The 27,767-nt window shown below is 43.3% G+C and overlaps 1 protein-coding gene across 1 annotated transcript in view; it reads left to right on the top strand.

Moving 5' to 3' along the window:
- The window catches only part of IMPG2 (interphotoreceptor matrix proteoglycan 2), a 771,041-nt gene that overhangs the window by 702,587 nt on the left and 40,687 nt on the right, over nucleotides 1-27,767 (top strand). Inside the window, exons 20-22 of the mRNA XM_085622398.1 lie at nucleotides 2,582-2,783; nucleotides 8,465-8,544; nucleotides 10,416-10,477. Of these exons, the coding sequence (XP_085478524.1) occupies nucleotides 2,582-2,783; nucleotides 8,465-8,544; nucleotides 10,416-10,455 (322 nt within the window). The 3' untranslated portion in view covers nucleotides 10,456-10,477. The remainder of the gene's footprint in view (nucleotides 1-2,581; nucleotides 2,784-8,464; nucleotides 8,545-10,415; nucleotides 10,478-27,767) is intronic.

Raw genomic sequence — 27,767 nt, forward strand, 5'->3', positions numbered from 1 at the left:
TGGAACTCCATCCCAGTCGGTATCAGGACTATCTCGTCCTTCATAAAATTAAAAAAACACCTAAAAGCCCTCTTCCTCAACCGCTCCCTCCTGAATGGATAGCCGCTGACTAAATGCAAATTCCTGTTCGCCGTTGCCTCCAAACATTGTATGACTAAGACCTACCTCCTCCTGCTTTTTGACCCCTACCTGCCCCCCCCCAAGAGGTTCTACCCAAGACAACGTGCACTCAATGAGGTTATCTCAGGACTCACGTACTACCTCAACAGCCGGGTTTTATTCCAGAACTCAATTTAGCCAATTTTAGAAATTGCAAACTGGCACATTCTCAATCGGGAAGAACTACTGTTGACAGCGATTGTGGACAACTTTTTAATCACTTTGAAATTATTCAGTCTTCATGGAACGGCACCACACGAAGTCTTATATTCTTCGGTGTCGTTCCTGTCTCGCGTCTTCCTGTTCGTACAAATCGGACCGATTTGGCTAAATTGAGTTCTGGAATAAAACCCGGCTGTGAGGCACTTTGGGTGCCATCACAGGGAAACAGTAAAGGTCACTCTCCCAGGTCCTGAGGATAACCCACAAATCAGTATAGGGTTTGAAACGCGTAGACCTTGTTCTTTGGTCAAAACAAGTGCTGCCACTAAATGAAAGGTGTCAGGCGTTAAAAATATTGTTTACTTCACTTGTTTAGGTCACAGAACCTGAACACCACACGTTTTTGACCAACATTCTTTGGGATTATCTCCTTCCTTTTTAAAATATTCCCTGTTTTACAAATTTTTCCTACTTTACTCTCATTTTTATATTATTTTTGTTGGGGATTTGAGCTTGTCGATATCAATTGAATGTTTGATAAAATTTGTCTTATATGTTTCTTCACTATTATGAAATGTAAATATTAATGTTTGGTCCATGTAAATGAGTGTTCTTTGTAATTACTGTCCTAAAAGAAAAAGTGAATAATATACAGAAAAACCAAATTGAATAATAATAAAAAATAGAAAGCCTTTCTAAGAAATATGGTTGCAATCACTATGAGTGGCACGAGGGATTGTATGAATTGAGTGAACAAGTAGTAACAGTACTGGAATTGTTTTGTTTTTTGAACTTATAGGAAGTGAACATTTTTCTGCACTTACTGATCTGCGTGCCTGACAGCCTGTCTCCAATACACGTCTGGGATGGTGACAGCTACCCTTTGTACATTCCCTCTAGACAGCAACAACACAGGAAGGATAGGCGTGTCTGAGTATCCATCTACATAAATCTGCATTCTGATGGCCTTGCCTAGGCAGGATGGAAGGGAGGGACTTCAATAGGGAGTGCCTTGTCCCCACACAAAGGATTGATTAACCCCCACAGATAGTCTGACAGACAAGATTGGGATCAAAGGGATACTTGTGCACTTGAGAGATCTGTTTTGAAGTCACCCCCACATCAAAGGCACTTTTGGGTATACTGGTTATTTCACCCCCTAAAGTCATACACTACTGGACTTGTAAGTGAAGCTCTTCCAGAAGAATGGCTGTGCTGCCTAAATGACTTAACTGGACAGCTGATCAGGAAGGCCTGTTTTTCTGCTTGTTGCCCTGCTGCTCTCTGACTTTGCTGAAGGAGAGCTGAATTCTGCCTTCACTCCAAGTGTGCTCCAAGAGCTTGTTGGCTTGCCTCCTGTTGTTTGAGACTCAGGGATATCAAAGCCTCTACCCCTGCTCCTGTGCCTGGCTCACTGGAAGTGGCCCAGATACTTGCAACATGGACTTCGATGCAGCTCCTGTCTGCATGTAGCAGAACCTGCGCATCAACCCAGTTGTGGGAGTAGAATTGGCACATCGCATCGGATCCAGCACTATGCTTCCTGAGATCGACACATTGGACAGTGTATAGACGCTGCTGCAGATTGGACACATCCCCTTGACTGTGTGGTAAAACCCGGTGCATCGCTTGACGTCTCTTGACTCCACCACCCTTCTACGGAACTGAAGCATTGCCATCAGCGCGTGGAGAACATCGGCACATCCTTGAGTTGCACGACCCGCATCGATGCATCCCAAGACACACCTTGCTGTTGCAACCAGAAAAGATACTTTGTTGACCGTGGCCTGCGTGGGTACTGTAACCGACTGGCACTCCATTGTGGTCAGCCCGAACTTTGACTTTGCCCGAGTCCAACGCGACCTCAAGTGACCCCTAAATCGCTATTTCCTTTCAAGTGCTATTTTTCACTTATTATTTTGAAATTCAATATTTCAACTTCTGTACATTGGATTGTTGTCATTTTGGTATTGTTTTTTTCAGAATATAATCAATTTAGCTAAACCTGTGTGGAGTCTTTATTTGGTGTATTCATTGTGCTACTGTGTGTGTGTGTGTTTTGCATAAATACTTTACCCATTGCCTCATTAAATAAGCCTGACTGCTCTGTGTCAAGCTATGAGAGGGTGAGCACAGGTTGTCTTTTAGTGTGTATCTAGCTTACCCTGACTAGAGTGGTGGTTCCTGCCTGGTTCAGGTGCATACGCCAGCCCACCAGAAATCCCATTTCTAACAAATATTCATTCTTTCATTTTTTTAGAAGACCAAGTGACAGCTTGTCCTCAGTCGAAAATGCAGTGAAATACAACCCCATGTACGAGAGTGACACTACTGGATACAGCCACTACTATAGAAGATACCCCCAGGTAACCTCCAACAGTTCAACCAGTCCAGAGACATCAACCGACTTCAGCAGCGAAGAGATCAGGCACATATATGAAAACAGCGAACTCACTAAGGACGTAAGTTGAAAAACCTTCTCAGTACCAATGCAACATTTCATTTCGTAGAACTTCGTATGTCAGCGAAGGAAACATACCGCATAGTTCGGCTCCTCACCAAAATCCAGGACCCTCCCCCCCCTCCTGACCCTGAAGGTGTGAGATGCAATCAAATGGCCAACTTCTTCTCCGCAAAAATTGACAAAATACTCACCTCACTCCCCGCACCCTCTGCTTCTCTCCATCCTATTGCATCCCCCCTTCTGCCGGAGGCTCCCTGCATGCGAGCCTTTGATCAGATCTCCACGGAAGCTTTTTTAGAAACCCTGAAAGCTGTAAAAAGTGGCTCACCAGCGGACCCTGCTCCCATCAGTAAGATGAAACTGGTCGCCCCCACCATTGCCCAACCCTTCACTTATCTAATAAACGCCTCCTTCAGGAGTGGCACCGTGCCAGCCAACTGGAAAAAGGCTACGGTCAAAGCCCTCCTAAAGAAACCCCACCTGGACCCTCTAGACCCCTCCAACTTCAGGCCGATCTCACTCCTCCCAGGGATTAGTAAAGTGGCGGAACGAATAGCTAACAAACAGCTATCCTCCTTTTTGGAGTCCAATCACTTACTACGCGACTCCCAGACTGGCTTTAGACCGGGCCAAGGCACCGACACCGCCTTGCTCGCAGTTGTCGAAGAGGCGAGAGCCATCATAGACGCAGGAGGATCAGTGGCAGTGATCCTTCTCGATCTAAGTGCCGCCTTCGACACGGTGGACCATTCCATCCTGGTCCACCGGCTGAGCCAACTGGGAATCACTGACTCGGCCCTCGCATGGATTAAATCCTTCCTCGAGGGAAGATCATTCCAGGTTTCAGACGGCTTCTCCACGTCCAAACCCCTACCTATGCAGTGTGGGGTCCCTCAGGGCTCCTCCCTTAGCCCCACACTTTTTAATGTCTATGTGGCCCCCCTCGAAGACATCATCACTCCCTTCGGTGTCAAGTCAGTGATGTACGCTGACGACACCCAGTTGGTTGTGTCCATTAACCACTCTGACTCTAGCTTAGGAAACCTGGCCAGTTGTCTAGAAGGGATCTCACAATGGATGTCGGACTCTAGACTCAAGCTCAACGGCGACAAATCCGAAATCCTCCTACTGGGCAATCAACACAAATTACCCGTAAACCTTTCCTGGCCAGCCTGCATGGGCACCTACCCTACTCCCAAAACAGAAGTCAAAAGTCTAGGTATCTGGCTTGACCAGAACCTTAACTTCAAAACCCAGGCTAGGAAAACATCAGGGACCTGCTTCGGCTTAATCCGTATGGCCCGTAAGATCCTCCACCTGATCCCTTTCCATTCCAGGAAACTACTGATGCAGGGACTGGTCAACTCAAGACTTGATTATGGTAACATCCTATACTTGGGAGCCCCTGCATCAGTCACTCAAAAACTCCAGGTGGCCCAAAACGCCGCAGCTAGAGTCCTCACGGGAACTAAAGCACGGAATTCGGCGAAACCTGCCCTCAAGAGCCTACATTGGCTCCCAGTAAAAGAGCGCATTACGTTCAAAACGCTCTGCATAGCGCACAAAATTCTGCAAGATAAAGGCCCCCCAATACTCAGATCCTTGATGAAACCTCACAAAGCTAGCCGTCATCTAAGATCTGATTCACTTGTACTGGCATCCATCCCGAGAATAAAAAAGGCAAGATCAGGCGGCCGCAGGTTCGCCTATAACGCGCCTAAACTATGGAACTCCCTCCCATTACCCATGAGGAGTGAGCAGAATTTACTAGCATTCCGAAAAAAATTAAAAACCTGGCTCTTCCCCTAAACATTTTCCTGCACCCCACTGGGAATAAACTAAGTCCTCTTAGCGCTGGGATGCCCAAGGGTAGCTATGCGCTCTATAAATCCACATCCTAATCCAAATCCAAATTGACAGAGCCATAACTTTCCCTAGAAAGGGTCAGAGAAATGACAGCATATGGGTTTGGTTTAAGGAAGTTTTAAGCACATGTGTCATAGCGCAAAATAAAAAGGATTGTCCTCGTGGTCGCCAGGTCCCTGCCTCGAGGTCTCTAATAACATTGCAACCGATGATCTACGGGTTTTAATCACACTGGAAATTCCTCTATCTGCGATTTTTGCACAGAGAGCCTGCACTTTATTCTATTTGGCACATAGAATCTGCACTTTACCTTCCCCCCAGCCAAGAATTTGGACCCGATCAAGCCATAAACCAAACAAGCATTGGCATAGCCAATAGGTCTCGCCTTTGGGACCTTATAAGTGTTTAGCCATGCAACAGTTGCATAACTAAATACTTATAAGGTCCCAAAAGCGAGACCTATTGGCTATGCCAAGCGGCCGCGAAAGTGAAAGTAATCGCAGTAAAGCGCGGTGCGCGCACCCGCGCACATGCACTGTAGCTCTAGGCTGGCCTGGTAGCACTTTTTGGAGCCCTCTCAATAAGTCTCACCAAACCAGACCAGCACATGCGCTGGGTCAAGCGAGACCTAAAAAACGATTTCAATCTCTGGGTCTTAACTGCGCTGGAAACCCTTCCATTTGCGATCCTGGAGCACAGAACTTGCACTTTATTCCCATCCGGATCTGCGACTTTGCCCACAGAACTGGCATCTGATCTCCCTCCAGTCAGGGACTTGGAACCATAATACACTAGCGATGTTACTCTGAAAATTTTAATCAAACTCTCTTTGAATTTATATGAGAACTAAAGCACACGTAAAATCGGATAATCCGATTCCCTATCTATTTACCTATGTTTGCAGACGATATTTAGGGCACACTACTTAGGTTTGACGAAACTTTGACAGGTAGCAGGAAACATACCAAATAAATATACTCTTTAATATCAGTAAAGAGAATTACTTTTTAGACCCACTCATTCAAATTCTGTATTAACTGTTAGATTTTGACTTGTAGCTGTTTGTTGCTTCGGCAGTTCAATGCATTTCACCTTCATCCTATTTCTCAGGTACTCATGTTCCCTTGTGCACAATGAGGAGCATTAGATGTTGCATTACATTTTACATTTTGCAGGGCCTATGTCATAAACAACCATTGAAATATATTTAGTTTAAGTTTCGGTCAGTTCGTAAAAAGTATTACAATAGATCAGAATGAATTGCATAGATGCCACTTTGAACTTTACCTATTTATCGCATTATATCAAAACACCGAAGCAACGGCCTACACATTTTACCTTCTTAAAACACACCAACAGTGCTTCAAGAGATCCAACACTTCGCAGACTTTTATTAAGGTACTCACGCCCATTGTTTACAAATGGCAGGTTTCAAACTAGTGAATGGGCCCGAATCAGAAAGATTTTGCAGTGACAATTCTCTGTCTCCTGCATCGCGGGAGTAAATCACAGCAAAATCTTCCAGAATCAGGCCCAGTGGTTTGCGATCTGCCGTTCCATCCTGTAATGTAACTGATGTACTAACCAGGTGCGTCCTCAAATGTACACTCGCAGGAGCTCGCAAAACCGCCAGTCTTTTTCGAATTTGAGACAGGAGTTATTTTTCAACTTCCTCATTAATTGGACGGTTGTGGTGCCATTCACATTTTTCTACCACCCACTGTGGCATAGAGCACAGGGGAACGGGTTGGCCCTCCAGTCATTGGTCACTTCTGTGTGAATGACGACATTCTGTGAAGCACAGTCTTCGGCCTCAGAGAAAATTGTCCTCTTGTGTTCCGGCGCCTTGCAGACCGACGTGTCCTTTTTAATGGAAATTGTTTTGTTTTATTTCACTTTGTGAGGGACTGCAGCTACCTAGACACACCAGCTGAGTACTTGCTGCTGCGTGCAGTGCACCACATCATGCATGGGCACTGCTAGTTGCGCACTACTTGACTGGGCTTTAAACCATTAAAGGACATCTCCCCTTGTGTGTCCTATTGCCAGCACAGGTGGTCATCTCTGAATATTTTTTATTTTGTAAAAAACACATTCAAAGATGTAAGTCCACATAAGCGCTTGCATATGCAAGCACATGCATAGCTGGCCATTTGTTAATAGTTTTTGTAAAGCTTTATTAAAAAAAAAAATCAAAATTGCCACAAGAATGTGCTCATGTGTGTTAAGGTGCATGCATAGATGGACATTTTTGAATGTTTTTGTAATGAAGTATTACAAAAAATATTTCAAAAGAAATATTTCCGAAGACAAAAGTTTTGTAACCATCATAGGCCTATTGGTTTTTGCATGTGATTTTGTGATCTGTAGTCCATGCGACCACAAAAGTACATTTAGCGCTACATTCTTCTGTTACTCTTCATCAAACCCTATTCCTTCCGCTTCAGCTCGTAAAAATGAGATGAATGAGAAATGAGAATATTCTCTTATATTTTGACAAATCTTTTTCTAAGCATTCTCCTTACACGTTCACACTGAACGCTTTTTCCTACTCTTCAAAAAACTACTAGGTAAAGTAGATTTTGGTATTTGATGTTGTACCCCGAAGAAAGTGTGAGTAGAATACATATTTGCTCCTCCTTTAAACAGAGCAGTGGAACAAACACCTTTTACCCTCTCTTGTGTTCAGTGCATACTAAGTCCTATCTCAAGATATTCGCTGTCATGGATTGTAATGTGCTCAACTAACCAGAATGGGATACCTTTCTGTCTTCTGATATTACGCAGAATTAGTTTCTGTATTCAGTCCAATCTGATTGGACAGTGGGTGGCTTATCAGACTGACTGAAACACAAACTGTCTTTTGGGAATGGCTTCGCAAACCAAAACAGCTCCGAGGAGCCCTGCACAGTTGTCAAAGTGGATCTAGAACAATTTTTTACGTTTGGCAGCACGCATGCCAGAGTGACTCTGGGAGCAAATAAGCTCCCCATTTGTGTCACCTCCACGAGGGACTTGTTCAGCCACTAAGGTACTCTGTCTGTCATCAGTTTGGGCCCAACACAGACACAATGGATCCTTAGAGATGCTTTGTATTCAGCTTTTATTTACGAATTTTCGCATATTCCTTTTTGGGAAGGATAGCTAGGGCACCATTCAACTGTGGAATAAAAGGAAAGCAACTTTCAGCCATACAATCGGTCATCACTCTAATAACCAAGGAGTAGGTTTTGCCTTGATGTGACAGGTCTGCATCAGAGTCAAAAGGTGGTCAGCATTAACTGTGGTTGTGAAATTGAGGTATTCGCTGCGAGAGAGATGAAAAAGATGGTGATAAAAAAGAGCAAGGTGTAGTGAAGAAGTCAGAGCATGCCAAGAAGCTGTAAATTTGGAGTATTGCCACTTCTAATAAAACATTGTGTAGAGTATAAAAAAAACTGTAACCCGCCAGAGAAGCACCGCTTATATCTAGACACTGGTCCATTTCTGCTTTAGACTTTGGAAGACCTACGGGAACTAGCAAATACATGTAAAATACAGCATTAAGTGTTGCCTGTGTAATGACCAAGCTATTTCTTAATCAAGCATTGCATAATGGGTAAGCAATGTCTAATGATGTAAAGAATATATAGAAACATTTACGAAACACAAATACGCTATAAAAGATTTTTGTGTGAGTAGATCGCCTGCACACTCTAAACTGAGGAAAGATTTTAATAATAACTAATTTAAGACAGCAAAATTGAATTTAAATTTATTAAAGTAGAGTGTGCATTATGCTATAAAATCGTACATCTGTTTTCTATTTTTCAGGAAATTCAGGACAGGATACGCATTTTAGAACTTTATGCTAAGGATCGACAGTTTGCAGAGTTCGTTAGACAACATCAAATGTAAGATTAATCAATGTATTTATTTGTGAGATTCAAAATCAATATGTTATCCTAGATTATCCACTGATGCTATTATAAGTTCTGAGATATTATTAAAGAGAATTTTCTTGATGCACTAAATGGCCTCTCAGCGAATCTTCTATATTAGAGATCCATTCTTAGGTAAGTGCGGGGTGAGCTTACTGCCAGAGAAAATGAACTCTAAATTTAGTAAGTCATATAAAATTCGGACTGTTGTTTTTTGTAGTAAACTCAAAATGTAATAATATTGCTTTTGAAATATTAACTATTACACATAATGCTGTACAAATGTTAATGGTTTGGAATTCTATAGGCGTCCCTGCAATGTTGTATCATCTGATGACAGATCTTTTCTTTGTTTGATTTATGAAAGTGTTCAGTTTCTATTCGTCATTTTGGATAATTCCTATAAGTGGTTTGACATTAATTAGAAAGGTGTCTATGAATGCCTTTCGCAAAAAGTATTCTCCATTAAGAAGAGTTCAGAAACTAATAGATTACAGGATGAGTGCACCTATCAGTCCCCTGCTGGGGAGATATCATTTCATTAACAATATATTTATAGCAATTAAATTGAGTTGCGAAATCAGTTTATATCAACGCATCCATTTAAACTTTACACATTTTGTTTTAGAGAGAATGCTTCATAAAGCGTTCATATATAAATTACAGAAAAACATTTCCTGTAAAATGTAAAGTAAGCCAAGTGTGTGAGAAAGCTCGGGCCCACTTAAATATCCCTAATCATCCAGATGCTGTTAGTTGCTTGAGAGGCAAGAGGGAAAAAACAATTTTGATTTAATCCCATACAGTGAAACCAATTCAGCTACACAATAAATACCCAACAACTAAAAGTTTGATTAGTAAGGTTTAGTTATAAATTCAAAAACAGATTGATATAAATCAGTCTTAGCATCACAGTATAGAAATTTAGTACAAACAGAATAAGCCCAAATCTCGTAAAGATATTTTCCCTATATAACAAAACGCATACAATTAATTCAGTTATAGCAATGTAAATGATCAGGAATAAGAATAGAACATTACATTGCATCAGTTGATTTTCAAAGGTAAGCATGAGCACACTATCTTTCCCTACACTACCTTAAAAGGGACAACCCTAAACTAAGAAGCATTGAATAAGAATGGATAAAATGGTGTCAGTTGTCAGTCTTCAGTAGAAGAAACTCCAACTAAGGGTCATGTAGCATGAAGCCACTCAAAGTAAAAGAAAATGTCTGAACCTCATTAAGTCCTAAGATGTCTCTCTGTCCCTCATTAAGTTACAGCATAAGATATTAGTATCTTTCAAGGGACATCATGTGATCAACTCAGTAACATCCACGATTCCAGCACATATTGATAAGTTGCTACTTCATTTGTCCTTGGCCATGTCTCTCCTCCTCCATTGGAACTCGCCTCCTTGCTCGTTACCGCGTTTTTCCTTGCCAAATCCTTCTTCACATGCCTCGCTATCTCACTGAAACAAAAACCCTTCTTTACTAACTAATGTGGCTTTGTCCGCACCTGCAGTAAAAACAAAAATGCACGCAAGCACACTCTACATTGGAGGTTAAATATGAATTTGATGTGACATCTTAGAGAACACCTACAAAATGCAAGAATATGCTAAGATTTGAGTGGCGTGAATTGAGAATCATCTCTTGACAATATCCCACTGGTTACAGCTGAGTCTTTTTTCTAACCCTGAACCACATTTTTCACAAGAAAAGCCTATTGAGCCATATGAAATGTACCACCTTGAACAACATATGACCAAAGTAATCCCAAACATTATAGTTTTCAGATCTATATTTATTATACATTAATTGCATTCTTATTTGTTTTAGGTCTATGGATGCGGCCAGGAAAGCAAACCCTACTAGTTAGTTCTTCTTTGCCTCTTTACCAGGTAAAAGTCAAAACCATGGTTTAATATTTTTTTTTATTTTTCAAATATTGTTATGTTATATTGATTTGTATTGCGCACTAATCACCCTGAGAGAGTATCCGGGCGCTTGGGCAAGGTTTGCAGGTGTGTGGTCCTAAGGTGCCCCTAGGTTTTCAGCTTCTTGTGGAACTTAATAAGTGAGGAGGAGGCTAAGATGTGTTGAGGGACGTCGTTCCATGTATTGAGTGTTCTGTCGGAGAGTGAGCAACCTCCAGTTTTGCTTTTGTGGATGTGGGCCATGTGTGCAAGTGAGGCACAGCATAGGTGTCTGGTGGGTTGGTGAAAGTGTATGCGACTGTTCAGATATTCTTCTTGTCCTATGTTGTGTTGGGCTTTACATTTTTGTGTGAGAAGTTTGAATTGTCTGCGCTTGTGACTGTGGAGCCAGTGAAGCTTCCTGAGTTGTGGTGTGATGTGGCTGTGGCGTAGGAGGTCAAGTATGAGTCTAGCAGCTGCATTCTGGATGGTCTGGAATCTGTGAAAGAATTGTTTGGAGCTTCCGGCATAGACAGTGTTACCACAGTCCAGCCTGCTAGTGATGAATTCTTCAGTGACAGTCCGTCTGGTGTTCTGAGGCAACCACTTGAAGATCTTTCTTAGCACGCTTAGGATGTGGAAGCAAGAGGTGCACACTATGTTGACTTGAGCCATCATATTCGGTTTGTCACCTAGGATGACTCCTAGAATTCTTGCGTGGTCTGTGTGTGTTGATGTTGGTTGTAGCTTTGACAGCCACCAGATAGAATTCCACGGGGAGGTCTTGTTGTTAAAGACCAGTACTTCTATGTTACAAATTGTGTTTCTGGTTGGCAGAGGTCTGCACCCTGTCCAAGCAGGAACCACAATTCTATTTGGGGTAAGTCACAACACACCCTAAATTATCCTGTGCTCACCCCATAAAAGCAATGATAGACATATATAAAGCACGAACATGCGCCGTTACTTTATATGGCACCGGAGTCTGGGGCTGTACTAATACTTCGGGCCTCCAGAGAGCAGAGAATATGATGTTAAAATGTGTGTTGACATTACCCAAAAGCACCCCTACCACTATGTGCCACAATGAATTAGGTGTAACACCTTTATCCTTTCGCATGCATTTAGCACCTTTGATGCTTTGGCGTAGCATCTGGGTAAAAGAGGAATCAGCCCTGAATCGTGATATAATTTCAGATTGTCTGAAATTGGATTGTGTAAAAATAAATCCCTGGCTCTCTTATCTGCAAGATCAATTGAAGAAGCTGGGATTGCAGGACCACCTTAATAGACCTGGAAACATATCTGCAATTCCAAAAGCCAAGCTCAAAAGTGACTTCCTCTCATATTTGAAACATGTAAGAGATAGTCAAGAGATGGTAAAAAAAAGGGTTGTAGAGCACTCATTGATAATTAGCTCCCCACGAATTGAATCCTATCTTTCCTTTTATTTTAACCAAGCGAAAATGTTTTATTTGATCAGGTTCAGGATAAGTATTGCTCATTTGCTGGTTTCGTACCCACGTTAAGTATATTGTGATGCTAAATTAGACTTGTGTCCATGTAATTCAATTTCTTCACAGAGCACTTTGTGTTTTATTGTAAACTTTATCTGAACCCAAGACAAACTTTTTTAAAACCATTATTAAGATTTTTAAACATTAGAAAGTGTCAACCTGCATTATGTCATCTATTCCTTTTAAATGATGAATTCACTTGTCTTATGGTCTATAAGTATATCTCCTCTGTAGTTCGGCTCCGTAATATTGTTGGAAAATGAATTCCTGGGTATTGATTATGTCGGTTAAAATCTTATCATGTTTATCTTTGTTAAATTATGTTTTTTATCTGTTCTTTTATGGCTGTTACTTAGCCAAATAAAGATTTTTGACTGACTGACTGACTGGCCTGTGCTCACCCTCTGGTAGCTTGGCATAGAGCAGCCAGGTTTAACTTAAGAGGTAATGTGTAAAGTGGTTGTGCAACACTTCAAACAGCAACACAATGAAAACACCACAAAAAGACTCCACATCAGTTTAGAACAATAGAGAATGATTTTACAAATAAAACAAGACCAAAACGACAAAATTCCAATCAGTAGAAGTCGAGATATTAATTTTTAAAGATTTTGTGGTAAAATAGCGCTTAGAAGTAGTACGAGCTTAAAGAGTTAATTTGATGCACTGGACTGGGACAAGAGTTCAGGCCGACCACTATTGTGTGCATGCCAGATACAGGACCCACTCAGGGAACGCATAGCAAAAGTACCTTGATCCTGGTCGCCAGCAAGGAGATGCATCAGTGATCCCCACGCAGTTGGGTTAATGCGTTGGATTTCTCCATGCAATGGCAGGGATACCTTGGTTCCATGAGCAAGTCACCGGTTCCGAGATGCGGTGGGTCTGAATGCAATGCACCGCTTTTCCCCACGTTGCAGAGGCAATGCATCAATCTTCTCCACAAAGTGGCAGCGATGCATCCAAGTGCGATGCTTCGATGAGTCGGCTCAAATTGGCACAATGATGTCGAAGCGTGGGTTCTGGCAGTTGCAGAACTTTAAACTCACTTCCAAAGGCCCACAACAGAATTGACACCACTTGGCAGAGCAGGACTCACAACATACAGAATCCAGGGGCTGTTTAAATGTCTAAGAGAGAAGTCTTTGATATACCTGAGACTTCAGAAACAGAAGGCAAGCCAACAAGCCCTTGGCTATCCTTCGGTTCTGGGATGTAGAGATGAGGTCCAGTTCCTCTCCTTCCCAGGCAGGAGGCAGCAGATAGCAGGCCAGCACAGCAAAGTAGTTCAACAAAGTGTCAGTCCCTCCAACAGCACGGCAGTTCTTATTCCTGGTAGAATGCCCTTAGTTCCAGAAGTGTTCTGATTTAGTGGCATCAGAGGTCCAGTACTTATACCCAGTTGAGCATTTGATGTGGGCAAGACGTCAGAAAGATGCTTTAAAGTGCACAGCACCCCTTTCTTTCCTACCCTGGCTCTAGACTCACAACAAGGGGTATGCACCCTTCCTCTGTGTGGGGGCTGGACACAGCCCTTTCAGGTGTGTCAGCTCCTCCCACACATCCTGTTCAGGATGACCCATCAGCATGCCACTCAGTCACACCGCCCTTTCCTTTGTGTGTGGCTGTCTAGAGGGAATGCAGGAAGCCAGTTGTCACCCACCCCAGACCTATATTCCAGGGACGGGCTGAAGGCGCCAAAAGGTTACACACAAAAAATTTTAACTTTTGAAAAGTGGCATTTTCTTAATAGCATTTTTAAAAACTTCACCATAAGTTGTGTTTTATATTGTGATTCCAGAGACCGCAAATTTGGGGGTCCCATCTCTTTCCAATTGGAACGTATTCCTTGTAAGACGTAATAAGGTAATCCCAATGTTATACTGTGGGAAAGATGCACCTTGCAGTAGTAAAAAACGAATTTAAGATTATTTCACTACCAGGAAATGTAAAACTTAAAAGTACATGTCCTTTTACAGCCTACCCTTGGGCTGTCCAGGGCCTACCTTAGGGGTGACTTGTATTAATAAGCATTTGCAATGCAATCGGTCTCGCATTTTTGAGAGTTCGAGCTATTGGCATTGTAAACGACAATGCCTTTATTTATGGGTTGTTTTTAAAACAGATTAATAAAAGGCATTGTCATTTACAATGCCAATAGCTTAAACTCTCTCAAATGTGAGAACTATTGCATTACAAATGAGTTCTAATGAATTTATAAAATGCATTAGAATAGAGCGTGTATAGTGCCCGGAGCCTGTAATTAAAGCCAACGGAGCAACAACACACGTAATGGGGGGTGTCGCCATGGGAGGTCAGAAAATGAGACTAAGCTATTGACCAATGAACAGCCACAGTTTACAGCCGACAATGACACAAGCCAATGAAAAAGGTGGGCAGAGTGTGGGCATTTTAATTTATAACCAGAACTTATTTTAACTGTGGTTTCTCCAGAAAATTTAGATTTTGTTTTTAAACATATGTTAATTTGTTATAACTAAAGTTAACCATAACTTCAATTTTACCGTTTTTTAGTAAACAAGTGTGTGCAGATAAATAAATTTCACTGAAAAAACAAAAAGGTTAAAGTGATGTTTCAGTTAGGTGTTCAAATAACACAAAAAGTAATGTTTAAAAACAAAAAAAATACTGAAATTGAACAGCTATAATTTACTGAGCTAACTATAATATGCACCCCCTCCATGTTTCATATTTCACATATTACATCACTCATGACATTAAATTACATTGTTGATTACATCACTGATGACATCATTGATGTCAAAGATATCCATCTCCGATAACATGAAGTCATTCAAAGGCCTCACATTTTGCATCTAAGAGGTGTGGCGCAGTTGCCAGGGTGGCTGACTCTGGAACACGGGGACTCGCAGTTTGGGGATTCGGTGCTGGTGGCAGGTTAGCCCAGCACCATGTGACTCTGGGCAGTAGTTCGCTTAATCTTCCCGATGGCCCCCAGCGCCGGGACACCCTCGGTAATTGTTCGTGCTTACAAGTACTGGTATTATTAACATCAATGATGTGTAATGCTAAATAACATGAAGTCATTTAAAAACTTCATATATTACATCACTGATGTCACAGATGTGCATCGCCGATCACATGAAGTCTTTAAGGATCCTTTACATGGGGTTAGACCATAACCATGGAAATTTAAGATTGCAACAGAGGCCACTCTGGGCAGGAACAATGTTTTAAACCCACAAACAGAAATGATTCATTCTTAGCGCTCACACCGCAGGACATCTCAAGCGAACAGTTTTCTTTACCTGATGGCCCATAGCTGTGATCTTTTTATTGATTAAAAGGGAGTTACCTGGCTCTAAAACTTTCGATAAAAGCGCATTGCCATGTAGCATGACATCATATCTCTAGAACGGACCTGGTCACGCTGTCCAAGAGCGAGCTGCATTATGGAGTGTTTGAGCTTCTGTTTACTGCATAAACTACCAGCTCTGCATTTAGCGTGGCTCCAGAGACAGGGCTGCCCGAGAGTGTCACACGCCTGCCAGAGGGTGACCACAGGAAATGGCTTGCCGGGACTATGAAGCGAGAGTCACGTGACAAGTAGAATGAACAGATGAGAAACTACAACGGAGGAAACTGCAGGAAATGTAAGATATGTGAGCGAAAGCAGGGACTGAGATAGTTCAAAGCAGCTCTTGAAATGTCCTGGGAAATGTTTGTTAACATTTATATTACGTTAAATAAAGACAGTGAAGTAAAAGTGGCATTTTTGATGCAGATCTGAAATACATGATTCTTTCGCCGATGGATTGGACGCCGTACCTGCACAGGATGTTTTCACTAAATGGCTCTGCCCTTCGCCTGCAGCGTTTCCAGGCCGCCGGCTCCTCCCTTTGAGCCGCCTTCCTGAAACACTAGTAGCCTGCCTCAAAGCGCTGGTCAAGGGCAGAAGCTGGGCACGGACTCCCAGCCCTCCCGGGATGTGGAGCTCCCAGAATGCAGCTGGGCTCGCCCGGGCCATGCCTATAATGACCCCCGATCAAAACCCTGCAATACAGGGTGACAGTTTGTAAAGTGTGTGAGCAAGGAATAATAAGGCGTGGGGTTCTTAGGTGCACGCGATAACACCGCATCTTTTTTTATTCCGAAAACTCACCTTGTCCTCGAGGGTTGCATGGTGCAAGGGGTGTGGAATTGGGATTTTCACGGAGTCCTGCGGTGGCTGGGACTGCTTGAATAATCCGCTTGCACTTCCGCCAGCTGTCGCCGGTTTCAACTCTGGCAACGCTGTTGTTTCAATAATGAAAGTGGGCGTGGCTGCTGTATGTAAGGGAAACACCTCGTCCGCTAATGGAGAAACATATTAAACAAAATAGCACAAGCCATGTGTAACAAGCAAGTAAAGGGGGGCCAAGAAGTCCGGACTGCGGGAGGGAGGGAAGGGGAGGGATGGGAAGAAAGTAGTCTGTGCAGTAAAGGGGATGATAGCCATGGAAGGACACAAATGACGACATGGCCGTCAATGGGAGGGACTAAGAAGCCGAAAACCAATCAGAATGAAGCATGTAGGATGTGAGCCAATCTAAAAGATGGGCGGAGAGTGGGCGGAGCTTAAACGAAGCTTCCCCACTATAGTATATACTGCATGTCTCAACGAGACAGTGCAAGCACTGCCTAGGCGAGACCTAAAAAGGAAGGTTTGGGCCTGGCAAGAGGATTAACTTACCAGGTCAACACAGCAGTTTAAAAACTGCACACACAGGCTCTGCAGTGTGCAGGCCTGAGACATGTTTAAAAGGCTACCTAAGTGGGTGGCACAATCAGTGACTTAAAAGTAAATTGAATATACGAATTTTGTATAAGCCAATATTACCATGTTTCAAGCAGAGAGCACGTGCACTCTAGCACTGGTTAGCAGTGGTAAAGTGTCCAGAGTTTTAAAGCCAACAAAAATGAAATCAGCACAACGGTCAAAACAGGAGATCAGAAGGCAACTCTTCAGGGGAAACCAAACCAAGGATGCAATGTCTAACATTCTGTCCTAACAGAGTTGAACTTCAGGCAGTTGGTTCGCATCCAGCCTGCTAACCAGGTCATGGTACATACTATTATGTTTACACATGCATTTATGATTTAGTATAAGTGTTCCTTTCAAAGTCTGTGTTAAGAAATTGTTGATGGAGATTGAGAGGGGCAGTCTGGTGTACCCCACCTGGAAAGGGCTCTGAACCATGCTTCTTGAGAGTTAAGAATGTGCCAGCTCATTAAAATTAATAAAATGACACGTCATGTCATGGAACAATGTCAGATCTGAGTTCTTACAATTCTCACTAGAGTTTTACAATAAGAACAAAAGACTGTGTAATCTCTAAACGTGTGTTTTTGATGCATTCCTTCAAACTAGCATCAATGTCTACATGGGGTGAACCTTGGCTTTAGATGTCCCAGGTGTTTGGTTGCGTTGTGCACTCTGTAGTTGTACGATTCGAAACTCATTACAATTCATCTATTAACTTAAAATGGCAGTATCTGTTCAAAGAACAGTATGTGCTGCTAGGGAACACCACCCTCTGTGCACAACCACCACCAGCTAAGAAGCAAAAACTTGTGTTTGTGTGTGTTATGACTCACGCAAACCAGCATTAATTTATTTTATCTTGAATAGGTCTGTCAGTTCACTCTTGCACTGTATACCTTCTAGCTGTGTATTTTACAGACGATCTGTTACTCTGTAATTGCAGGTTGCAGTACTGCAACTCTCATGGCCCGATGCTCTATTGTCATTATAATTACACATGTGGAAAACATTTTGTCACATTCAGGGCCGGACTGGGAACAAAAAGCAGCTCTGGCAAATTTTGTCAGACCAGTCCTCATCCTGCCCGTAGTGAGCCAGCCTGAACACGGCAAGGGAAGGATTTTTGGGGGTGCCCGGGGGGCTTCTTCACCAGTAACCTGTAAAAAAAAAATCATTAACATGTACTTTTTACAAAACATTTTTCATTATAGAACCATGTCCAATCATTTAATGTTTGTATAAAGTTTGGAGGCAGGGTTGCATGAATCAGTGAATAAATGAATAGCTGGATGGCAGCCGAGGTTGGTGGGTGAATTCATTCAAGAATGGATGATAATTATACTGAAAGCGTTCATCTTTGATTCAAAGTGGGATTATGAAACAGATAACCACGTGGTGGCCAAATTGCACTACCTGAAAGCAGGAAAGCTTGCATCAATCGCAGCCTCCACTTGATCACAATGTGTGATGCTAGGCATTTACATTTTTTTCAGTGCCTCCTTTTGCTTCAGCATCACATGAAAGCACCTTTAACTACATCAGTATAGGGTGTGCTGTATGAAACTGTAATGTTACTCGATCTATAGTAACACTTTAGGCTACATATAGGGCCTGATTCTGAGTTTAGGTGCTTTTTAACACACCTTATAAATCACGATACCACGGGATATATTATTTAACACCAATTATGTGTTTGTGGGGAATAACATGAGGATGTTGCTGCTTAACGCACCAATATCTGCATGATACAGTAAATACCGTATGCTTTTTCCTGTTAACCTTCGGCAGGTTTGATCTACCGAAATGTAATGAAGGTTGATATTTAATGCGTCCGATAATTATCAGGAGCGTTAAATACCTTCAAACTCAAAATTTGTACCCATGTGTAAACAGGGGTTCACAATGGTTAGTATTAACCCACCCACTCGTAATCAGGCACATGGGGGCAAAAGGCAACTCACTCTCCTCTTGATTCTCTAATAAAATCGTCAGGGCAGAGGTGTTGAGGACATGAATGTTTTTAAATTCATGATTAGAATCACTTTTAACATTTGCCATTCTATGTAATGGTATAATTAAATATACTAACCTGAAAAGTGTTGAAATGGCCACTTCATAAAAAATACATTGTTTGGCATATTTAAGTGTCAGTGGGATCGCAAAAGAAGGCTAGTAAAGTGGAATATACAATGTTGTGACAGCTTTCAGCTGATGCGGCTGTAGAAAATATGTACTAAATAGAAGCTCATGGAGATGAAAGGTGAATGAGACCCATTAATGAAGAATAAAGACACATTACATAAGCTCCATCTTTATGTGTGTACTTATATCTTCATTACAGTGGCAAGGAGCGAAAATCAGATGGAAATATGCTACTAACGTCTTTAGCGTCCCAACATCTTTGAAAAAACTCTGCATTACTGTATTTAATTTGGTAGGTGAAGATTAAAGTAGTTTACAGCGAACTAAACATATCTGCACAGGACTCTGTGAGCCAAGCATTAGCAGGCGCCTCACCTCCCTTTCTACTGGTTGTCAGCAGTGCTTGTGGTCCTGGTGACCCTACAGAAGACAGGAACCAAATAACTGCAAAAAACAAATGGTTTTGAAACGAGCATGCATTGAAACCATTTGTTTTGTTTTGTTTGTAAAGCGCCGAAGCGCTAAAGGCCCATTTGGCGCCCAGGAACTAAACCGTCCCCCTCCGCTGTAAAAGGTCCTCACTCTGTTAGCCCACCGCAAAAACACCCAGTGCCCGGTACACCCAGTCTGGGCCTTCTCACATTTTGATTTTGTACTTCATTATACCTATTTTTGACAGATAAATATTTCCCCGATTTCTCAGTAACAGGTGACAGACTTGAAACGTTTCCCCACAAGTAGCTCTCCAGATATGCTAGGTGGTAACATATGGCTTCAGCTGCAACGCTGTTTGCCTGATGTAATGTCATTAAAGATCATTAGCTGCCAACTGGCATGCTGCTACATGTGTTTCTAATTTGGTGTTGCGTCGATGGAGGTCTGGCACTCTCTTCGTGCGTTGCCAATGCCATTTCTTTCACAGAAATATCACAGTTTAAATCCTGTTGCCAGTGCTTCAAGTAGGTGCCCTTGTCAGACCCACATGACCTCTACATACGGTATTTAGACTTGGAAAACAGTATTGTGGCCTGGAACTCCTGTGCTTTAATGCTCCTGAAAACCATCAGGGAGTGAGAGGCCGGGTTATTTTAGGCTATAGTATGCCTTTAGGTAAGTGGCCTTACATCAAACAATCTTCTAAAAGATCGTCCCACAAGAAACAGAAAAATTGCCCTAGGAAGGCAAAATCCTGTCGTTCCTCAAGGAAACTGTGGTGGCAGCATACCGGTTTTGTGCCTAGAAAGGATGAGTAGTGCAAACAGACTATTTTACCCGTGCCACTGGAGTGTTGTCTACCGGCCCATTTATGTAAAGTTACGCTGATGTGTACGTAACTCACCCTTGGTCTATGGGATGGCCGTGGGTACTGCTGGACAAAGCGTGATACTTGTATGTGCGTGTGATGGAATGTATGTGTGCCAGTGCATGGTACATAACATGAAGGCCTGTGGGTTTCATTTTGGAAGTCCAGTCACTGGAAAGGCTAGTGGAGGTGAGAACTGTAACCCCAGAGAGAAGATGTTTATTACTGACATTACTAAGGGGTGGTGTGGTAAAACATATACTGGAGGAAGGGAAGCAGAGCATTCTCTGCATACATCGAACATCTTTTTGATTCCCGGAAGAGTTACTAATCACTAAGGCCTGGGCTTGTTGTCAGGCGAGATGTTGGGACTCATAAGGTTGGCACAGATGTACCAGAGAATTTTGAAAGAGGGTAAGGCTTATGCTTTTGAACCTTTGTGCGGCATATTTCAGTAGTGGCTGGCAGCTAGGTGTTATCCCCAGTTACTTCCTGGGCCTGTGTTGTGGGTCAGTAAAAATTAGAGACTCTCCATCTGTGGCAGACTGCCTTTTGCTAAAGGATAGGACGGAGAAGGCACTTCAAAGAAGTTTACTCTCACAACATGAGTATCAAAGGACCATACACTAAATTACATTTGTGTCTGGATGTGGACTTAATAGGTAAGAGCACGAGTCCCACAGGTTGTTCAACAGCACTGTTCAATGATGGGGCTCAAATGGAGAGAAGATCCACCAAGACTTCTAGCTGTTGGAACAAGGACTAGGGACCAAGGCTTGTTAGTCGCCCTGCTGGGTGAGGGGCCATAAGGAAGTCAAGACAACTTGCCCTGACCCTGGAGCAACATTCTTCTGCCTGCCAAGACCAGCAGAACCTGTGAGTAGGATGAGACCTCTTGGAGGGAGTGAGGCCTTGTGGGGATCCTGGAGAGTAGATCCCAGTGAGCAAAATGTGAGACGCCCAGTCTAGTTGTGACCGATGGGAGAGTGTGAGCCACCAATCTATTCTTGCAAAGTTGTCATACCCTGTGTGCCAGAAGAACCCCACCGGGAAATTAGGGCCATCACCCTTGTGTTTATGAAACTGGCAAACCATATGTGCCAGATGGACCTCTGTGAAACTATGGCCAACTCCTGTGTGCCCAGAGTGGCCCACTGAGAAGTTAGAGCTGTTGATCTGGTGTGCTAGTAGAGTTGCCAATCCCTGACTGCCAAGAGGGAGCCACCTTGAAACTAGGGTCGTCCCCCTTGTGCCAGCAGATTTAGAAATACCGGTGTACCAGGATCGGCCTGGTGTGAAGTCAGGGCCACCACACTGGACCGTTGTGTTCAGGCTGCTGGGAAAGACATTTACCAATTGCTACAGGAGATGTCGCGAGGAAGTCCAATATCAATGTGGACTGACAAAAAACTGAGAAGGCCCGAAACATCATCCGGAAAGGCAGCGAGAGGTCACAGGCCCTCGCCATCGGGGGACAGGAGCCCCCCGAAGATGCTCCTCAGTCCTCCTGCATTTGCATCTTCCATTGGGTGGAGTAAGACTGCTCTAGCCCATCAGACCTGCAAGGGACTTGTATGAATGTAGCATGGAGCGCTGCTGAAGTGAACTCTTAAGTCTAACAGTTGTTGCGTGCGTACTACTGTGGGCCACATCTGAAGGCGTGTCATTTTTTAATAGGAAATACCCAGCCGTACTAGAAAGGAAAGAGGTACACAGGGATACTATCCAGGACTTCAATAGTACACCAATCCTTACAAGATTATGGATATTATTTAATGTGTTGCTTCTATGCTTTGTGTACTTGCATTAAACTATTACCTTTCATAAAAGCAAGTATTTTACTGGACAATCAGCTTATTGTGGTTACGGTTTTTATTTTGAGTCTTGCATCTGTGTATGTCACGGCCCCCACGTTGGGCCCAGTAAACCCTGATTCCCCTCGGGCCCATTGAAAGGAATTCTGATAGATTCAGAGTCTTGAAACTGTTCACCAACGTCCTTCTCTTCCTTTTTGTCAGAGAAAATCCGGGCATTAAAAAAGACTGGAGATCCTGGCTCCATTCACTGAACTGGTGCAGTTCAAAGTCTTCAGATTGGCAAGGCTGGATTTATTCCAGATAGCTCCTGACCCTCTGGTCAACTCCCAAGGTGAGACTGGTATTTGCAGGTTTGGTGACTGCAGCGTCTCCCCCGATGCCTCCCAACATTCCACCTCAATAGGCTATGGCACCGGTGCCTAAACAGTCAGAGACTGCAAATATACGGCCTCCCATTTAGTCAGAGCATCCTTCAGCACGCACACAGATGCTGCCTTCAGAACAGGCCCAGAAGTCCACAGGCAAATAGCTGGACAACATAAACCTGTCCCAAGTGACCCACAATATCTTTCTTCTCACGATTCCGTAGATAGCCTGATAATCCATGATTCTTCTCCCTGATTGAACCCAAGTATGTTTCCCATGGCATCTTCAGAGAGTCAAAGAAAATGGACTAAATGGGCCATGAAGTCTTTGCCTCGGGCAACCTCACCCTCCAAACAGTGACCAGCACCTGTTTCCTGGACCTTTACATCCAAGCTCTTGGGGAAGTTGTCAAAACTCACTGTCATCATCGTAACAAAGTAATTTTCTAATTTAATCATTGATCATTTGGATGCCTCCAAACAGATCCTGAAGTACGGTCTGGACTTTCCCTACATTGTAGCTCGATTTATAGACAGTGGCATAATGAAGGTTGAGGGGGTCCCCCTGCAAGGTACATGGAGGGACCCCTGCTCTGTATTTAATCCGGAGCTCTCAGGCCTGAGTACTATGCTGAGGGGGCCGCCTGCAGCTCGAGCCCCCCCGCACTGTGAGGGCTGTGGGGGACTGTGTTACGCCTCCGTTTAGATGTGTTTGTCAGGTTTCTCAGGAATTGTCCAGGCAACCTCATAAGCATGCATTTGGGAGATAAGGCTGACTTTTCCTGGGAGCACTTAAAAAAACAGAGCTATGGCTCGATCTCTGATTGTGGCCTCCCCAGCGAGGCAGTTCCATTATCATTACAAAAAATTCAGAGGGTATCACAGACTAAAACAGTCTCAGCAGAGACAATGTTCTCAACAGAACCAGATTACCCAACAAATGTACTGCTCCTTTTGAAGTGGGGGTGGAAATCAGGAATGCCATCACCAGAAACTGAACAGTCTCCACCATCCTCTGCCAGCTCGGCCACTTCAAAGCATCTCTGACTCCCTCCTAACACCACATTCTTCTAGTGGGGGCATCTCCCACTTTTCCATCAATTAGAAAATAGCTTGCTGGGTCATATAGAAATCTCCGAATCTACATCCTTCCTGTTCCAGACCACACTCCTTCTATTCTCCAGATCATGTCTTAATTTTAGAGGTGAATGTCTTCACCTTACTGATCAAAGGGTCAAAAAGGGGGGCTTCCGGAAGAAAGAGGCACAGCATTTTATTCCCTTTCCCTTTTCATCCTAAAGTAGGGCGGAGGTCTGAGACTTATTCAGGCTATTCACCTTCTGAACTTGGGTATTTGTCAGGACAAGCTGAAAATGCAGTTGCTGAGCCAGGTCTTGCTGATACTGAATGGAGAGGATTTGTTGCCATCTTTGGCTCTCCAGTAATCCTATTTCTATCTTCCAATTCTTACCACCCAAAAATAGTACATGATGTTCAACATGGGTTTCCAGCACTATCAGTTCCCAGGACTGCCTTTGGGAAGACCGCCACACCACATCTTTACAAACCTGCTAGCAGTTGTGGTGCCTTCACTAAAATGGGCATGAGTCAGTGTTATGTACTTGGATGACTGGCTGGCAAAGGTGGAGTTCAAGGCGCTGGTCACCCACCCACCCCCTTGATGGGCTGTGATTCCCATCTTGGCAACAAGATGGCATGAGGCCTCTATTCCATTTGGGAGCCGCGTCTGCCCTTAAGCATGTTATAGCTACCCATGTTCCCCCTTGTTATCTCAGGGAGCACCTCACAGATTCTGTCAATCAACACAGCCGCCGTCCATTATATCAACGGACATGGAGATGTGGGGTCATGGATGCTGTGTTGGCAAGTGATTTGTCTTTAGCAGGGGGCACAGAGACAGGGATTTTCCCACTACAGGCTCATCTATTAACACTCCGGTTTATATTTTACTCGTATAGTACTGCTAATTTGCACATCTTACCTCCTGGCACTCGGTGTTTTAGAACGCGGCGCCATCTTAGGTGAAGGCAAGTCGGCGCTCTAGGCGTCATACTTCCTGCCTTCATATTCCGGATGTCAGCGCGAGCGCGCAGTAGTTGAATGGTCCCCTGAGGCTTGAGCCGGGAGGACAGAGCTGCTACTTGTGAGTGTGGGGCATAATTGCTGAACCGATTTTACATTCTATATTTTAAACGTACTTGTGATTGTGAGAAACCTTCTTTTAAATCTTTTAACACTCCGGTTTATATTTTACTCGTATAGTACTGCTAATTTGCACATCTTACCTCCTGGCACTCGGTGTTTTAGAACGCGGCGCCATCTTAGGTGAAGGCAGGTCGGCGCTCTAGGCGTCATACTTCCTGCCTTCATATTTCGGATGTCAGCGCGAGCGCGCAGCGCAAGCGCGCCACGGACGCGCCGCTGGCACGCCAAAGGCGCGCCTAAGGCAAGCCCGTCTGCGCCCGTCCGCGCATGGCCCGCGCACAGCGCCAGTCCCCTTGCCCGTTCTTCCCCACTAAAAACTCGACACTGGACTTATTCTGCTTCAATGCTTCTTAGTTTAAACAACCCAAAAAGTACCTCCAGATGTAGGTGTATTATTCCTGACTTTATTTCAGCCAGTGATACAATATGTTGCTCAAAATGTGGAAGTAATATACCAATCCAATACTCATTTCATTTCATAAGGCTTTATTCGAACATAAAACAAGTTCATAAAAGCACAACATTAATAAACAGCAATATGAAAGCATTCAGAGGCAGAAAATTCATTGGCTTAAAATTGTTAAAAAAGCATACTTTTCCTAGCATTAATGGATTTAAGAAGAAAAGTAGTCGTGAAAAAACACACATCGGGATGATGTAAGTTAAAAAGTAAACACATACAGTCGCGTAGTGATCTGACCCCAAATTTTACAAACAAGGGTTTCAGATAGGCTGTCCGTAAATGTTTATACAGCTGACAAAGCAGAAGAAAGTGCACGGTGCTTTGGGGTGTAGAGTTATCACATGGACATGGACCAGCTGGATGTAGGTTCAAAGAGGGGAAGGCAACAAGGTTGTGGACTACTCCCATTCTAAGTCTGGTCAACACAGACCGATGTGCCTTCCAGGTAACTTGAGACAAATATGGTTGAAAACCCACAAGTTCATTTAAATCGTGGTAAGAAACATAGGATGAAAGATTAGAGCTATTTTGGTGTCTCTTAATGGAAACCTGGTGTAAGAGACACTGTTTAAGGTCAGATTTGGACAGCACATCTGCCCCATGATGATCCACAATGATATTGATGTTGAAGATCTCCCGTAAGTTATCAATAACATACTTTAACCATGGGATCCTTGTATAATAGTCCAAAGTAAGACAGTCAGAAATGATAGCTCTGCACAAAGAGGTCTCTTCTTTGGTCCAAAGGGAGCGCCATAGGGTCAATGGTCTAAGGAGAATCAAATCAGAAAGGTGGTAAATGCCCAATTCATTGTGCACTATGGCATTAGAAACAGAGCTTGGCAGGCACAAAAGTTTCTTCAGAAATTTATTCTCTTCAACCTGAAGGGATCCTGCCGGGGCATAGCCCCATATGCCAGATCCGTACAAGGCGATTGAAACACACCGTGATTGAAAAATTTTCAGCATGTCGTTTACCCGCCTATCTCCCAATTTAGTAGCCATTGTAAAAATTCCGTAAGCGCTCCTGGCCATTTTAGACCGTACATTCTTATGTTCATTTGCCCAGGTATTTTTGTTTGAAAAAGTAACCCCCAAATATGAAAAGTTGTCAACAGCCTGAACCTTTTGACCCTCTATAAAAAAGGAGGGCTGTTTCTTTCCGTGCCTGCGACCATATTCCATAACATAAGTTTTGGATTTGTTTAAAACTAACTTTCTGCTTTGGATAAATTGCATAAAACCATCCAGCAGCTGTTGAAGACCATATGGTGTACGTGAAATTAAAACCGTGTCATCCGCGTAAAGTAACACAGGGACATATTCATTTTTGATTTTGGGGGCATCCACTGCCAGAGATTTAAGAAAGGAGTCAATCTCATTGATAAAAAGTGTAAAAAGCAATGGGGCTAGCACACATCCCTGGCGTATTCCACGCCCAATTTTGAACATGGGTGTACATTCACCTTGCGGTACATAACGGACACATGCTCTCAGTTTGGTATAGAGGCGTGCTAAAAAGAAGACGATACCCTCCGGAGCCCCCATTTCTAACAACTTTGCCCAGAGAATACCGTGATCCACCAGATCAAAAGCACTACTTAGATCCGCAAAGCAGAGGTAAATAGTGCCGGTCTTAGCCAAAGTATATTTACCGACGAGCAGTTCTAAATTTAAACACTGCTCGATCGTACCGCGACCCTTCCTAAAACCAAACTGGCTCTCAGCTAAAATACCATTTTCCTCCGCCCATTCCTCCAATCTCACTAGGAGCACTCGGCTCATGACTTTTACAGAAGAATCCAGCAGGGAAATCGGTCGATAGTTCTTGGCTTCCCCACGATTGCCTTTCTTAAAAATTGGGATTAAGATGGATTCTTCCCAGGTCGGGGGCATCTCATTACTGACAGCTACATTAAAAATATTTGTAAGCAGGGGCCCCCATATTTCTGGGACCAATTTGTACACGTCAATTGGTACCCCATCTGGGCCCTGTGCTTTTCCCCCTTTACTGTCCCGTATACTATCTAAGATCTCTTGTACGGTAACATTTAATGGAATATGCGGCCATCTATTCCCTGAAACACCGGATGCACTATCTGACTGGAAAATTTTAGAAAAATGCGAGACCCACTCTACCTGCATAACGTTGGAAGTTAATTCCGGAATTTTGTCATCTTTAAGAAATGGGGAATTGACAGTTTTCCAGAACAGGGAACAATTGTTCAATTCAGCTGCCTTAGTCAAATTGTCCCATGCCTCCTGCCGGAGTTCCATTTTCCTACGTTTAAGGGTTTCTTTGTATTTGGCTCTTAAATCTACGACCAGACCCTTATCTCTAGGTATTACTGATAGAGCAGATTTCAGCTCCCTCAAAGCCGAAGTGCAGGTTGAGTTGAACCAACCCCGCGGTCGATCCTCCTTTTGTTTAAATGTACTTGTAAGCTTAGAGTTGATGGCCGCATTGATACTGATAAAATGCTCGATAGAGCCAATAGTACCTCGATTGTCTTCTAGGATCGCGATAATATCTACTATGCAACTGGATATAATAAAATCAGACAAGATGTCAGCCTTATCCCCCTTCCATCTGAGTCTTGTGCCATTGGGGCGCTCGGCCTCAATACTATTAACAGTGCGGCCCGTGCTACGGGCA

The sequence above is a fragment of the Triturus cristatus genome, chromosome 8 (genome assembly GCF_964204655.1).
Source record: "Triturus cristatus chromosome 8, aTriCri1.1, whole genome shotgun sequence".
Lineage (NCBI taxonomy): Eukaryota > Metazoa > Chordata > Amphibia > Caudata > Salamandridae > Triturus > Triturus cristatus.